A 15,616-nucleotide genomic window follows, 5' to 3' on the forward strand; every position below is an offset into this window, starting at 1 on the left:
CTTGGTCTCACCCAAGATGATGGCTCCAAGAGCAGCTGAGCATCTTGGATTAGAAAGCAATGGATTTCTTGCTTTTTCTACAAATTCCCCTAGCTGTAAGCCTTCCAACCTTCTAAATATTCCTTTATATGTGGTTCAGAGTTCTGGAACCATCTCCTGAGCCTCCTTGGTCTGGTATTCTGTGTTGTTGCTGACAGAGCTCCTCACTGCACTGTTACCCAGTCCACCATCTTGTTTGTTCTCCAAGAATTATTGTTTAAGTTTAAAAACAAAATGAAAAGATATGGCTTTTCCAAATGACATAAAACCTTCTGACTTACATCTTAAAAGTACATCAGTTCTTATTGGTAACATATTTCCAGAAATACAAGTCTTTAGCAATAACCAAAATCTTTTCAGTTTGTTTTGTAATTATATTTTGTAATTTGGAGGCCACAGTTCAAAAGAGTGACTCCATTTTAAACCATGAGATTAAACAGAAAAAATACACAGACTTTAAGACAGAGTTTTTGTTTTTGTTTTTCAGTTGCTAAAGCCATGTTGTAAGTGTTCATGACAGGGTAGTTCAATCTAATATAGTGCATGGCAGTAATAGTTTAATCTTTAAATGAGTTAGCACTTACTATGCTTGAGTTCTTTAATACAGTCACTCTGTCAGTCCATCTCATTAGGGGTCTTCCTCTTTTTCATTGATCCCTTACTTTTTTTTTTTTTCAACCAAGCATGATGTTCTTCTTCAGGTACTTGTCCTTCCTGATAGCATGACCACAGTATCTGAATTCTTGCCATTCTTTCTTCTAAGGAACATTCTGGTTATACTTCATCCAGCAGATTTGTTCATTCTTACGGTGGTCCATGGTTTATTTAGTATTCTTCACCAACACAATATTTCAAATCTATCAATTTTTTAGCTTTCTTTATTCATGACCCATGCATGTGAAGGCATTACAAATACCATGGCTTGGATCAGGTGCACTTTAGTCCTCAAAGTGACATCATTGCTCTTTAACACTTTAAAGAGTGTTTTGCAGCAGATTGGCCCAATGTAATACATCGTTGGATTTCTTGACTGCTGCTTCCATGAGTGCTGATTGTGGATCCAAACAAAATGAAGTCTTTGACAACTTCAATCTTTTCTCCATTTATCATGATGTTGTTTATGATCCATTTGTGAACGTTTTTGCTTTCTTTATGGTGAGATATAATCCATACTGACCCACCAAACCAAATTCACTAACACTGAGTTGATTCTCACTCTAGGGGTTCCAAGGCTAAATCTCTACAGGAGCAGAAAGCTTAATATTTCTCCTGTGGATAGGCTCCTGGATTTGAACCACCAAACTCGTAGATAGCAGCCTAATGCCTAACTCACAGTGCCACCAAGGTTATCTTTTGTAGCTAATTAAAACTAGCAGATAACAGGGGAATGTGGTGACTCCATAAAATACTGCAAACCACAGAGTTGGCAGTTTGAGCCCACTGGCCACTCTATGGAAGAAAGATGAGGTTTTCTGCTCCCTCAAAGATTTACAGCCTTGAACACCCTATGCAGGGTCTTTATGAGTCGAAATCGACTCCACAACACTTAACAACAATAAAGTAGATAACAGGATAAGCACTGGAATGCTAAACAAAAGGCCAGTGGTTCAAACTTGGAAAGACTCCTTGGAAACACTATACAGGGTTACTATGAGTCAGAATCAAGTCAACGGCACTTAACAACAGCTGTGTTCACAAAACTGGACACATATAAACTACAGTCTGAAGCAATTAGCTGAAAAGTACCTTTGGTCTCCTTTCTGGGAGAGCAGAACTCCCACTTTCCCCTCAGGATACCTTACTTACCTAATCATATGTAACTACTTTTTATCTTTGTATCTGACGCAAGCCATGGTATTTTCAATCACCTAATATGCATGCGAAAATTGGGCAGTGAATAAGAAAGACCAAAGAAGAACTGATGCCTTTGAATTATGGTGTTGGCAAAGAATATTGACTATACCTTAGACTTCCAGACTTCACTGTTGCTGAGTAAATTCCAGTTCATAGCCACCTTTAGAACTGCTCCATAGAAGTTCTGAGACTGTCATTTTTTTTTTTTTAAATACTTTTTATTGTGAAAGTTTACAGACAAGATCATCAGCTTTACAGTCAACAAATCTACACTCTGTTTCATCTCAATGATTACTCTCCCCTCCATGCAACAGCAGTTAGCCTGCTTCCTCCCTGTGGTTGGTATTTGTATTCCACTCACCTTCCTAGCCCTTCTCAACTTTGTCTTTAGGCGTATGTTGCCTTTGGATTTTAAATGACTGACCATTCCATAGTGAGCATGCCTTGATGGTGCTGTTGTCGCCCACTATAAACTTACCTAGTGCTTGGCTGAAATTGGGCTACAGGGTGAGTTCCGTTCCAAACCAGAAGGGTGGTGGAGGGTCATAGACTCAGGTTCCTCCAGTCTCTTTCTGATCAGTTAAGTCTGGTCTTTTTAAAAAAAAAAAAAAATTATGGGTTTTGTTCCACATTTTCTCCTCTAATGTGATCCCTTTCGGGGCAGTTGGTAGTGATAGCCAGGTCCCATCTTGTTCTTCTAGTCTCAGAGTTGTGGAGACCAATGTTCACACGTTCCATCAGTCCATAAATATATATGACCCATTCAGCCTATGTCTCAATCCATGTATCTGTGCATAGAACACTGGTGTTTCAAGGTTGTGTATAAATCACTATTTACCTCTATCCGCTTTAGCCCGTGCATACTTTCCTGTGTCTTCACCTGTCTTCATTATTCACCTGCCACCCTCCCTCTTCTTGTATATTGCCTCCCCCATCTTTATATTGGGCTCCTAGTGTGGCATTGTAGGGTCAGCACTGGACTGACTGTGAACCACAAGGGTGCAGTTCAAACTCATCAGCTGATCCTTGGAAACTGTATACAGGGTCGCTATGAGTCACAACCTCTGTGTCAACATTTAAAAACAACAACAATCTTGTACATTGCCCACCCCACCCCCCATTATGTGTCTAACTTCTAGTCAGTGAATTACTTTAGCACTTCCCCCCCAACCCCCGGTAACCATCAAGGAATGTTTCTTTTAGTATGGGATCCGTTTCTTAAGGTTTTACAATAATGGAGACTGAAAATCTTGAGTGGAACAGACAACCTCATGTTTTTCCCACAGAGAGGCTGATGGATTTGAATCACCAACCTTGCAGTTGGCAGTCCAATGCTTAGTTCACTGTGCCACCAAAGTCTCTTATAGACTATCAGAAGAAGGAACAAATCTCTCTGGGAAGAAGAGTGCTCCTTAGAAGTCAGGATAGTGAGACTTCGTTCCATGTACTTTGGACATGTTATCAGGAGGGACCAGTTCCTGGAGAAGGACATCATGATTGGTTAAGTAGAGGCTCAGCATAAAAAGAGGAAGACTTTCAATGAGATATATCAACACAGTGGCTGTAACAATGGCTTAAACATAGAAAGGACTGTGTGGATGGCCAGGTCCTGGCTGTGTTTCATTTGGTTGTACACAGGGTCGTTATGAGTTGGAACTGATTCAACAGCACCTAACAACAACAACTTAGTATTCGCCAAGGGAGGAAGAACTCCACTATAAATATACATATCAAACATTGTTGTTGTTAAGTGCCGTGGAGATGGTTCCAAGTCATAGCGACCCTGTATAGGGTTTCCGAGGAGCAGTTGGTGAGATTTAATCACCAACCTTGTGCTTCAAACAAACCTTGCAGTCCAGTGCATTAACCTGCAGTGCCACACCAAGACTCCTATATCGAACAGCAAAATTTATTTTATTTTAAAGTAAATATAAATGGAAGTTTAAATATTTTCTCATCACCCCAATGGATGGTCTTGGCACATGCCCTACATTGTGTGTATTCCATTTTGGTGACCTCCATGTTAGAAAATAAGGTCCTTCTCTGCCAACCAAATTTTCATAAAGAAAATGGAGAAATATGATTGGTAATAGGGAAGAAAAAGAGCAGAATGCCATTTTTACTGGAATGCTCTAACTCCTAATTGAACCAGCCTTGCCAACATCCTTTGTTTTCTAAATTAAACAAATTTACATTGAAGTGCAGATTGACTTTGTACATTTTCTTTAAAACCAATATAAAGTATCTTCCTTTCTGCAATATTATTAAATTCCACATTTGAAGTAGCAAATCTGTTGTTGTTAAAGTGCCATCAAGTTGGTTCCAAACTGTAGCAACCCTGTATAATGTTGTTGTTGTTGCTAAGTGCCGTCGAGTCGGTTCCGACCCATAGTGACCCTGAACAGGGTTTCCGAGGCTGTAAATCTTTACTGGAGCAGAAAGCCTCATCTTTCTCCAGCAGAACAGCTGGTAGTTTCAAACTGCTGACCTTGCAGTTCACAGCCCGATTTGTAACCACTACGCTACCAGAGCTCCTTAGTCTCATTTGTTGTTGTTGTTGTGAAGTGCTGTTGAGTCGGTTCTGACCCATAGCAACCCTGTATAGGGTTTCTGAGGAGCAGGTCCTTCAAAAATAGGTCTTATCAAAACAGTGACTTCTGAGGGGATCAGCTGGGCCAGTTAAATTCAAAGCAGGTAAGTCAGTTTAGAAGATTAATGTAACTGGTTTTTGGGAAACCAAAGGAGTAATCTTGACAGATTTTCTCAAAGGGCACAAGATGGTCATGGGCGTTTATTAGGAAGAAGATTAAAGAAAATTGAAAACTGCATTCGTGAGAAAAAGGTCAAGAAAGTTGACTGACGGAAATGCAGATAGGTCTCTTGTGATACAATAGTGAATAATTGGTATCAGGACTGATTATGAGGGTTGGAAAAGTAAAAGTAGACGTTTTGTAGCAAGGAGGGGAGTGATTAACTTTACAGTTTAGGAGCGGAGGTCCCTGGGACCATCAAGGGAGAACAGCAGAGAGCGGGACCCTACCCAGAGAAGCAGTAATCCCTGAGTTGGAGGCAGAGATAATGACGTGAGAAATTGAGCAGCAGGGGACTTTAGACCCAGAGAGGGAAAGGGGCTGTGAGCTGACGACCAAGGGGGGGGGGCAGGCTTGCAGGGTATACCCTTTGGTTGGTTGATGATGCATGGAGGGGATTGTAACCATGGCAATAAAATGATATATGGTAAGATGAATGTAAAACTAATGTTTTCCCATGTAAACAACCACATAATTCACAATAAAACATTAAAAAAAAAAAAAAGAAAGTTGAATTGAGGAATATTTCCCCATCATGACAGTGCACCTGCTCAGCCTTTGAGGATAGCAAGGATTGTTCTACAAGAATTTTGTTAGAAACCTTATCCTATCCACCCTACAGTTCTGACTTTGCCCCTCCACATTTCTTTCTGTTCCCCTAAACCCAAACAACAGTGAAATGTAACATCATTTAAGTTTCTCAAGGATTCCCAAATGTTTGGATGCTGTTGTTGTTGTTAGGTGCCATCAAGTCAGTACAGACTCATAGCAACCTTATGCACAGCAGAAGGAAACACTGCCTGATCCTGGGCCACCCTCACTACAGTTGCCACGTTTCAGTCCATCGATGCTGCCACTTGGCCAATCCATCTCATAGGGGTCTTCCTCTTTTTCTCTGATACTCCATCTTACCAAACATGATGTCCTTCTCCAACTGCTCTCTCTTGACAGTATGTCAGAAGTATGAAAGACCAAGTGTGGCCAACTTGGCCTCCAAGGAGCACTCTGGCTACACTTCTTTCAAAACAGATCTATTGGTTCTTTTAGCAGCCCATGCACTTTCAATATTCTTCTCCAACACCATAACCCAAAAGCATCAATTATTCTACGGTCCTCCTTATTCACTGTCCAGCTTTCACATGCATATGAGGTTACTGAAAATACCAAGGCTTGAGTCAGGCACACCTTAGTCCTCAAGCTGACATCTTTGCTCTTCAACACATTCAAAAGGGCTCATGCAGCAGATTTGCCTAATGCAATATGTCATTTGACTTCTTGACTGCTGCATCCGTGAGTGTTGATAGTTGATCCAAGAAGAATGAAGTCCTTGACAACTTCAATCTTTTCTCCATTGATAAGAATGTTGGTTATTGGTCCAGAGGTGAGGATTTTTGTTTTCTTTACAATGAGATGTAATCCATATAGAAGGCTGTGCTCTTTGATCTTCATCAGTAAATGTTTTAAGTCCTTTTCACTTTCAGCAAGCAAGGTTGTATCATCTGCATATCACAGGTTGTTAATGAGCCTTCCTCCAATCCTGATACCACGTTTTTCTTCATAGAACCCAGCTTCTCAGATTATTTGCTCAGCATACAGGTTGAATAAATATGGTAAAAGAATACAACCTTTTTCCACACACCTTTGTAAATTTTAAACCATTCAGTGTTCCCATGATCTGTTTGAACAACTGCCTCTTGGTCCAGGTACAGATTCCTCATGAGAACAATTAAGTGTTCCAGAATACTCATACTTCACAATGTTGCCCATAGCTTGTCATGATTCACACAATGAAAGCCTTTGCGTAGTCAATAAAGCACAGGTAAACATCGTTCTGATAATCTCTGCTTTCAGCCAAGATCCATCGGACATCAACAATGATATCCCACGTTCCATGGCCTCTTCTGAATCAGCTTGAACTTCTGAATGTTCTCTGTCAATGTATGCTTGCAGCCATTTCTGTATTACTTTTAGTAAAACTTTACTCGCATGGGATATCAAAGAGATTGTCCCTAGATTGCCACATTCCATTGTGTCACCTCTCTTTGGAATGGGCACAAATATGGATCTCTTTCAATCAGTCGGCCAGATAGTTGTCTTCCAAATTTCTTGGCAGAGATGAGTTAGTGCCTTCTGTGCTACCTCACTTTCTTGAAAGATTTCAATTTTTATTCCATCAATTCCTGGTGCCTTGTTCTTTGCCAATTCCTTCAATGCACCTTGGACTTCCTCCTTCAGTGTCATTGGCTCTTGATCATATGTTACCTCTTAAAACGGTTGAACATTAACCATTTCCTTTTTGGTACAGTGACTCTGTGTATTCCTTCTATCTTCTCTTGATGCTTTCTGCATCATTCAATAATTTGCCCAGAAAAATCTTTCAATAACTTAAGTTGAGGTTTGAATTTTTTCTTCAGTTTCCCCAGCTTGGGAAATGCTGAGTGTGTTCTTCCTTTTTGGTGTTCTGTTTCTAGATCTTTGCACATGTTGTTGTAATATTTGGCTTTATCTTCTTAAGCTGATCTTTTAAATTTTCTGTTCAGCTCTTGTACCTCATTTCTTCCATTTGCTTTAGCATCTCTATGCTGGAGAGCAAATTTCAGAGTCTCTTCTGACATCCATTTTGATCTTTTCCTTCTTTCTTGACTTCTTAATGACTTTGCTTTCTTCATTTATGATGTTCTTGACGTCATCCCACAACTCTTCTGGTCTTCTGTTTTTAGTGTTTAATGTATCAAATCTGTTCTTCAGATGATCTCTAAATTCAGGTGGAATGTAGTCAAGGTCATAGTTTGCCTCCCGTGGACTTGTTTTCATTTTCTTCAGCTTCAGTTTAAATTTGCATGTGAGGAATTGATGGTCTGTTCCAGTCCGCCCCTGGCCTTGTTTTTACTGATGATATTGGAGCTTTACCATCGTCTTTCTCCAGATGCAGTCAATTTTGGTTTCTATGCATTCCATCTGGTGAGGTCCATGTGTATAGTTGTCTCTTATACTGTCTACAGAAGATATTTGAAATAAATAAATCATTGATTTTGCAGAATTCTATCATGCGTTCTACAGCATCATTTCTATCAAGGCCATCTTTCCTCTTTGCGCCCAACTTTTGCATTCCAACCATCAGTAATGATCAATACATCTTGATTGCATGTTTGATCAATTTCAGATTGAAGAAGTTGGTAGAATTTTTCTATTTTATCCTTTAGTGGTTGGTACATAAATTTGAATAATAGAGGTATTAACTGGTCTTTCCTGTAGGCGCATGGATATTATCCTATCACAGACTGTGTTGTAACTCATGACTGGTCTGGATATGTTCTTTTTGACAATGAATGCAACACCATTCCTCTTCAATTTGTCATTTCTGGCATAGTAAACCATGCGGTCGTCAGATTCAAAATGGTCAATACCAGCCCATGTCAGCTCATTAATGCCTAAGATATTGATGTTTATGCGTTCCATTTCACTTTTGACCACTTCCAATTTTCCCAGATTCATACTTGGCACATTCCATGTTCTGATTTTCAATGGATGTTTACAGCTGTTTTTCTTCATTTTGAGTTGTGCCCCATCAGCAAATGAAGGTCCAGCAGGCTTTTCTCCCACGGTCTTTACACCATTCGTGTCATCACATCAACTCAACTTCCAGGAGGCAGCTCTTCCCAAGTCACATTTTTAGTGCCTTCCAACCTTCCATTTGGATGTAGTACAAATCAAAGAGCACAGAATTTTTTGGAAATGGATTAGAGTGTATAGATCTAGATCTGGGGTGGGGAACATCTGGACTGCGGACTGTTTAAGACATGCAAAATCATTTGGTTTGGCCCTGCCCAGGCCAACTGCGGTTCCAATCATCACATTGCTGTTAAGTGCCACTGAGAAGGTACTGACCCATAGCGACCTTGTATAGTGTTTTCAAGGAGAGGCTGGTGAGCTTGAACCACCGACTTCTATTAAGAATTTGTTAAATGTTTGACCAGATATAGCAAGCTAATGTTTAAGTTTATCATTTTGCATGACTTGCGAATGATGTTATAAATTTTGGCAGAAAAAAGGTTTCCCACCCCTGGCCTAAGTGAGTATATGTCAAGAAAAAATAGCTTCACATTTTGAAGGGGTCTGTGATTTGGAAGTGATACTTTTGGACTTAACCTGGTATTTAGTGACAGCTTGGGCTTACATTTATAACCAAGAACTTTATAAAGAAAAGAAATCCAGGATTTTTATATTATCTTCACTATTCAAGCAAAAATATTTATCAGCCACAAGAAGTTGCATTCCCAACAGGTCTATTTTGTTGTTTTTGTTAAGTTCCATCAAGTCAGTTCCAATTCATAGTGACCCTGAATAGGGTTTCTGAGGAAAGAGTGTTTGAACTTCTGACATTGTGGTTAGCAGTCCAGTGCTTATCCTACAGCGCCACACCAAGACTAGCAGGTGTATAAGGGGAACACCACCACTAGGGAGGTATGTACCTTTAGAACAATCAACCACTGGAGATTAAAGGGTAGCATTTACTCAGAATGGTTAGAAGAGGCATGGGAGGAGGATACTCGGGGAGGAAGTGGAATAAATGATGTTACGTTGTAAGGATGTAGTCAATGAGTTCAAACAATGTGTATGAATTGTTAAATGAAAAACTGACCTGGAAAACCTTCACCCAATTCACAACAGCTTTTTATATTATTATTATTTTAAAGGCTGCTTTGTTTTAAATCTCAACTTCATCGTTGTTACTAAGCATTGTAGATTCACTTCAACTCATAGCAACCCCGTATAGGGTTTCCTAGGAGCAGCTGGTGGGTTTGAACTGCTACCCTTGTGGTTAGCAGTCCAGTACTTATCCTACAGTGCTATACCATGACTCCAAATCTCAAGTTTAGAGATTCAAGAATTAAAATTAAAAAATTCAATGCTGAAGGGAGAATATCTATTTTTTTTTGTCAAAAACATAAAAGAAAAAAGTCTTGCTCTTCAAGACATGGGAACAATAGACACTCAGGGAAGAGTAAGAAATGCCACAATAAAGAAAATTGGATACAATACATGTCTAAAGAGGATGGTAAAAGAAGAAAGCCAACTCCCAGTTAAAAACGTGACAACACATCCATTTGTTCAGGCACATAATGTTGGCTGTCTACTATGCAGAATGCATTGCTGGTAGTACCTAGCACTTCATTTATTCCCACCCAAATCTGATATGGCTTGAGACATTGACACACTGTTTTGTTTTTTAAAGGAATGACAAAAAGATACTGGCATAATTTTTCTAATTTTATTAAATCTTACTAGTATTATTTAATGGACAAACACCCAGAGAAGTAGGTTGTAGTACAGAAGTCTTGTTTTCACAAGAGAATTAAGAAGCCGCTAAGATATTTTCAGGTACTAGCTTCAGTGATGCTTCTTATCTTTATTCTGGGACTCCAGTAAGTATTCAGCTCCTGCAGCTACCACAAATGCAGCAAACCCCCATTTGAATCCTTTGAATATTGCACCAACAAAGGAAACATTGTGTGCAAATTCACCCATGTATCTCCAGGCTTCATTGCTAGAGGGGAGAAAAAGGGTGGGAGATTATAATCATACACTACTTTGTATGCAGTCACTGATTAAAATATATTGGATTTCCATCTTTCTAACAGACTGAAGTATAACTCTATATAAGACAATCTAAGATAATCACAATAGAATTATTTTTCATGGCATTAGATAAATAAGTATACATGCCCCAGTTTCACATATGAAATAGAAGAAAAAACACTTTATGATTTCCTAGTATGTACATTTTTTATGTACAAAATATGTACAAGACCTGTATGTAAAACAAAAAACTGAGGAAAACTGCTCATGGACTGGAAGATGCAGTATTGTTAAGATGTCAATTATCCCCAAATTGATGTATATAGATTCACTGCAATCCCAATTAAAATGCAAGCAAGCTTTTTGCAGAAACTGATAAGCTCATTCTAAAATTTTTATGTAAAAGTAAAGGAGCTGGAATAGCAAAAAAGAAAAAGTTGGAGGTCTTACATTACTTGAATTGAAGACATTACATTATTGGCACAAAGGCAGCCATATTGATCAGGTTAACAGAATTGGAGTCCAGAAATAGACCACAAATATATGATCAACTGATCTTTGGCAAAGTCATCAAGGACATTCAATGGGAGAAAGTTTTTTAATAAATGGTGCTAGAACACTAGAACACCCACATGAAAAAAATATGAACCTCCACTTTTGCCTTACACTATATATTCCTGGTGTGGTACTGTGGGTTACTAAGCTGGACTGCAAGGTCAGTTTGAACTACAAGGTCAGTGGTGCAAGCTCACCAGCCACTCCATCACTATGAGTCAGAACTGACTTAATGGCACTTAACAACAACAATATAAAAATTACCTCAGAATGGATCATATACCTAAATGTAAGAAAGATAACTATAAAGCTTCAATAAAACACAAAAAGCATAAATCATAAAAGAAAACCGTAATTCCCACACATTTGGGATGCATCAAAATTAAAATTTTTGTTTTTGAAAGACATTACTTTAAAAATGAAAAGAAAAATGACAGCCTGGGAGAAAATATTTACAAAATATATTTCTGATAAAAGTACATTAAAAAAATATAAAGAATTCTTACAATTCAATAACAAGAAAACAAATACCCTGATAATGGGCAAAAGGTTTAAATATATTTCACCAAAAATGTATGAATGGCAAATATGTACACAAAAAGATTTTCAGTGATCGTCAGTCTTTAGGGAAATACAAATTAAAACCACATTCCACATTCACTAGATTGGCTAAAATTAAAAGACTGATAATATCAAGCAAGTGTGGATGAGGATAATGAACAAATGAAATTCTCATAATGCTGATGGGAATTCAAAATGATATAGCCACTTTGGAAAGTAGTTTTGACACTTTCAGCAGTTTTTTTATTTTTAAATAAAATTCACTTATCATATAATCCAAAAGTTTTACTCTTAGGTATTTATCCAAATGAAATGAAAACATATGTTCACACAAAGAATTATAATCAAATAGTCTTAACAACTTTACTCATAACAGTCCCAGAGTGGATCAACCCAAATGACCATCAACTAGTGAACAATAAATACAACGAGGCATTTCATACAATGGAAAATAAAAAGCAAGGAACTATATATACAAGAACAACATGAATAAATCTCAAAAGCATTAAGTAAAAGAGGTCACAACAAAAGACTATACACTATAAGATTTCTAGAAAAGGTAACACTATAGAGACAGGATCAATGATTTCTGGTAGCTAGGGTTAGGATATTATTGGTTACAAAAGTGCATAAGAAAACTATCATGACTGTGTTGGTGGTTATATAACTGTATATATTTGTCAAAACTCATTCAACTGTGTAATTTAAATAGATAAATTTTATATGTAACTGACACTTCCATAAAGCTAACTTTAAAACTTCAATGTGCAAAGTATTTTTCATAATTCTTTAAAGAATATGTTTGAAAGGAAATAGATATAAATTCTCTAGAATAAATTCTACCTACATTAGTCCATTCCACTTACCGGCCCCATGGATCCCTTAGTCCACGTGCAGCCAGCCTCTCCTGAACGGTTTCTAATGGTGTTCCTTCTATCTTCCATTGTTTATAATCCGGAAGTTCCATTTTATGATGGCCATGTTCATGTCCATGTCCATGTCCAGGTGCCATGTCTACAGGAAAAGATTATCTTAAGGAAGAAAAACATAGATTGCAGATAACAAATATTCAAGTTTACTGTTTATATTTTAAAGAAAGCCAATATAAATACTTGAAAATTCTGAGTTCAAGAGATTTTATGAAAGTGTCTTATTAAATAACTAATACATGTTCAGTTAGGAAATATATATATATGCAGATATACAAACAAACTATTAAAAGAAGAAAAATCACCAGTAATTCTACCACTCAAGAGATAATTACTATTTGGTTTCTTTCTTCATAATAATGTTAAGTGCCATTGAGTCAGTTCTGACCCACAGTGACCCTGTATAAGGTTTCTGAGGAGCGACTGGTGAGCTTGAACCACTGACTTTGCAGTCCAGAGCATTAACCCACAGTGCCTCACCAGAAGTCTCTTCATAATAATAACAAACATTTATTAGCCCTATATTCCAGTTGGAGTCCTTCCTGGTGTGGCACAATAGGATAAGCCCTGGACTGCTAGCCACAAGATCATTAGTTAAAACCCACAATCTGGTCTTCAGAAACCCTATACAGGATCACTATGAGTCACAACCAACTCAACGACACTCAGCAATAGCATGTGCCAGTTATGAGACCTTCTGCTCCCATAAAGATTTATAGCCTTGGAAGTCCTATACAGGATTGCTATGAGTCAGAACCTACTTGAAGGCACCTAATAACAACAGATGCCAGTTAAGAAGCGCTGGTGGCACTGTGGGTTAGGTGACGGTCTGCTAATCACAAAGTTGGTAGTTTGAACCAACCAGTTGCTCCATGAGAAAAAGTTGAATATCTGATCCTGTAAAGACCAGACCTATGTACGGTTGCTGTGAGTGGGGCTGACTTGATGGAAGTGGGTATGGTTTTTGGTTTGTATGTGCCAGCTACATTATGCTAAATTCTTTACATTAACTATGTTGCTACTAAGGCCTTCTGAATTTAATTTACTAATTTCCATTTAACAGATGAAAGCAATGATATGAAGACAAAAACTCAAAGAAGTAACTTTCTGAAGGTAACAAAAATAGTTTTAGCATAGAATTGTGATACAAACCTTGGTTTGGTTTCAGAACCCTCTATTCCTAACTTCTAAATTATACAGTTTCTCTCTTTTTAGTCCTTTCGTAATTCATAAATATGGGTAACAGAAATATTGTGTAAACATTTTTATCACATATTTTCTTCAGATAATTCTTTTAAAATGCAGTATGGCCTTTTTCTGTAAAGAGTTAACTACTAGAAATTTTAGGCTTTGTTGGCCAAAATTGATGACAACAACTAAGAACCACAACTTTGGGTTCTGCATTGGGCTATTAACCTCAAGGTCAGCAATGTGAACCCACCTGTCACTCGGTGGAAGAAAGATGAGGCTTTCTGCTCCCATAAAGATTTACAGCCTTAGAAACCCTGTACAGGGTTGCTAGCAGTTGGAACCCACTCAACTGCACAGCACACATCATCACCATTTGGTTAATTAGGGTTCAAAATAGTATTCCTTATTATCAAGTCAATTGCAAATGTTCATCTGTAGATTTGTCTTAGCTCAAGCAGTACAAAAACAAACTGAACCAGACCTGGCAGAGCCCTGATGACACAATGGGTTAAGCACTGGGCTGCTAACTGAAAGGTCAGTGGTTTGAATCAATGGCAGTGGGTTTGACTGTTTGGTTGAACTAGACCAACAGAGACCTTAAATCAAACCAAACCAAACCCACTGCCATTGAATCAATTCCAACTTACAGCAACCCCACAAGAGTAGAACTGTCCCTTCTGGGTTTCTGAGACTCCACCTCTTTATGAGAATAGATTGTTGTTGTTAAGTGCCATTGAGTCAACTACGAATCATTGTTGTTAAGTGCTGTTGAGTCATTTCCAACCTATAGTGACCCTGTACAGGTTTTCCAAGGAGCCACTAATGAGCTTAAACCATGGACCCTGCAGTTCAAATGGCTTTGCAGTCTGGTGCATTAACCCATAGTGCCACACAAGGACGAATCATAGTGACCCTATATAGGATTTCCAAAAGGTGGCTGGTGAGATTGAACCATCAATATTAAGGTTTAAACCGACCTTGCAGTGCAACACTTATCCTACAGTGTCATGCTAGGACCAGAGTAGACAGCTTCATCTTTCTCCCACAGAGAAACTGACATTGTAGTTACAAATCCATTGCTTAACCCACTATGCCATCAGGAGTCCTTAAGAGAGACCTTTTCATTATTAAGTTTGCTCTCTCATGTTCTCACTGGGTATATATAAACTCGTTTTGCTAGTTTTATTTTTATAGTTAATGTAAAAATACATTTCAACTTGTTGTTGTTAGGTGCCATTGAGTCGGTACCAACCCATAGTGACCTTATGCACAGCAGAACAAAACACTGCCTGATCCTGGGCCAACCTCACTACTGTTGCCACACTTGAGTCCATCAAGTCCCCATTTAATGCTATGAATTACAAATTAAGGGACTATGAATTAGTAAAGCTATAATTTACATAAGGTTAGTAGTATCAATTCTATAATCACTGCTCTCCAGAAGTAAAGCCAAGCCAAATAACTATTACCATTATGTCTGTATTTATAACTACAAACAGGCCCAATAATATGGCAGGATTTCTTATACTGTATTTTTAGAAGACAGAGGTAATTACTGGATACTGTATATGAATTCACATTGTGCTAATTTCATTAAGCATCAGTTCGCAGAATACAAGGGAGAAATTGTATATAGTAATTCTGACAAATTTACCAACACTCATTATTTATAATACTTATAGACATGTTGTTGTTAAGTGCTTTCAAGTCGGTTTTGACTCATAGAAACCCTGAATAGGATTTTTTGAGGCTGTAAATCTCTATAAAAGCAGAAATTCCCATGGAAAGTCTGGTAGGCTTAAATCGGCAACCTTGTGGTTCACAGTTCAGTGTTCATCCTACAAAGCCATCCTCACAAGACATTAATGTTGATGATTTTCACATGTAGTTGTTGTTAGGTGCCACTGAGCTGGTTCCAACTCATAGTGACCTTACGTACAACAGAACGAAACACTGCCTGGTCCTGCACTAGCTGCACCATCATTAAGCTTGAGCCCACTTCTGCTGTCACTGTGCCAATCCATCTCATTGCGGGGGAGGGGGGAATCTTCCTCTTTATTGCTGACCCTCCATTTTACCTAGCATGATGTCCTTCTC

At 38.3% G+C, this 15,616-nt stretch overlaps 1 protein-coding gene across 1 annotated transcript; it reads right to left on the reverse strand.

The window, feature by feature from the left end:
- Window positions 1–10,094: 10,094 nt before the first annotated feature.
- Window positions 10,095–12,411, reverse strand: LOC102836440 (NADH dehydrogenase [ubiquinone] 1 beta subcomplex subunit 3-like). The gene is made up of 2 exons (XM_006862035.1): window positions 12,266–12,411; window positions 10,095–10,251 (listed from the first exon to the last, which is right to left on the reverse strand). The coding sequence occupies exons 1-2, from the start codon at window positions 12,409–12,411 to the stop codon at window positions 10,095–10,097; spliced, it is 303 nt and encodes a 100-aa protein (XP_006862097.1).
- Window positions 12,412–15,616: the final 3,205 nt, after the last annotated feature.

The sequence above is a fragment of the Chrysochloris asiatica genome, unplaced genomic scaffold (assembly GCF_000296735.1).
Source record: "Chrysochloris asiatica unplaced genomic scaffold, ChrAsi1.0 scaffold00045, whole genome shotgun sequence".
Lineage (NCBI taxonomy): Eukaryota > Metazoa > Chordata > Mammalia > Afrosoricida > Chrysochloridae > Chrysochloris > Chrysochloris asiatica.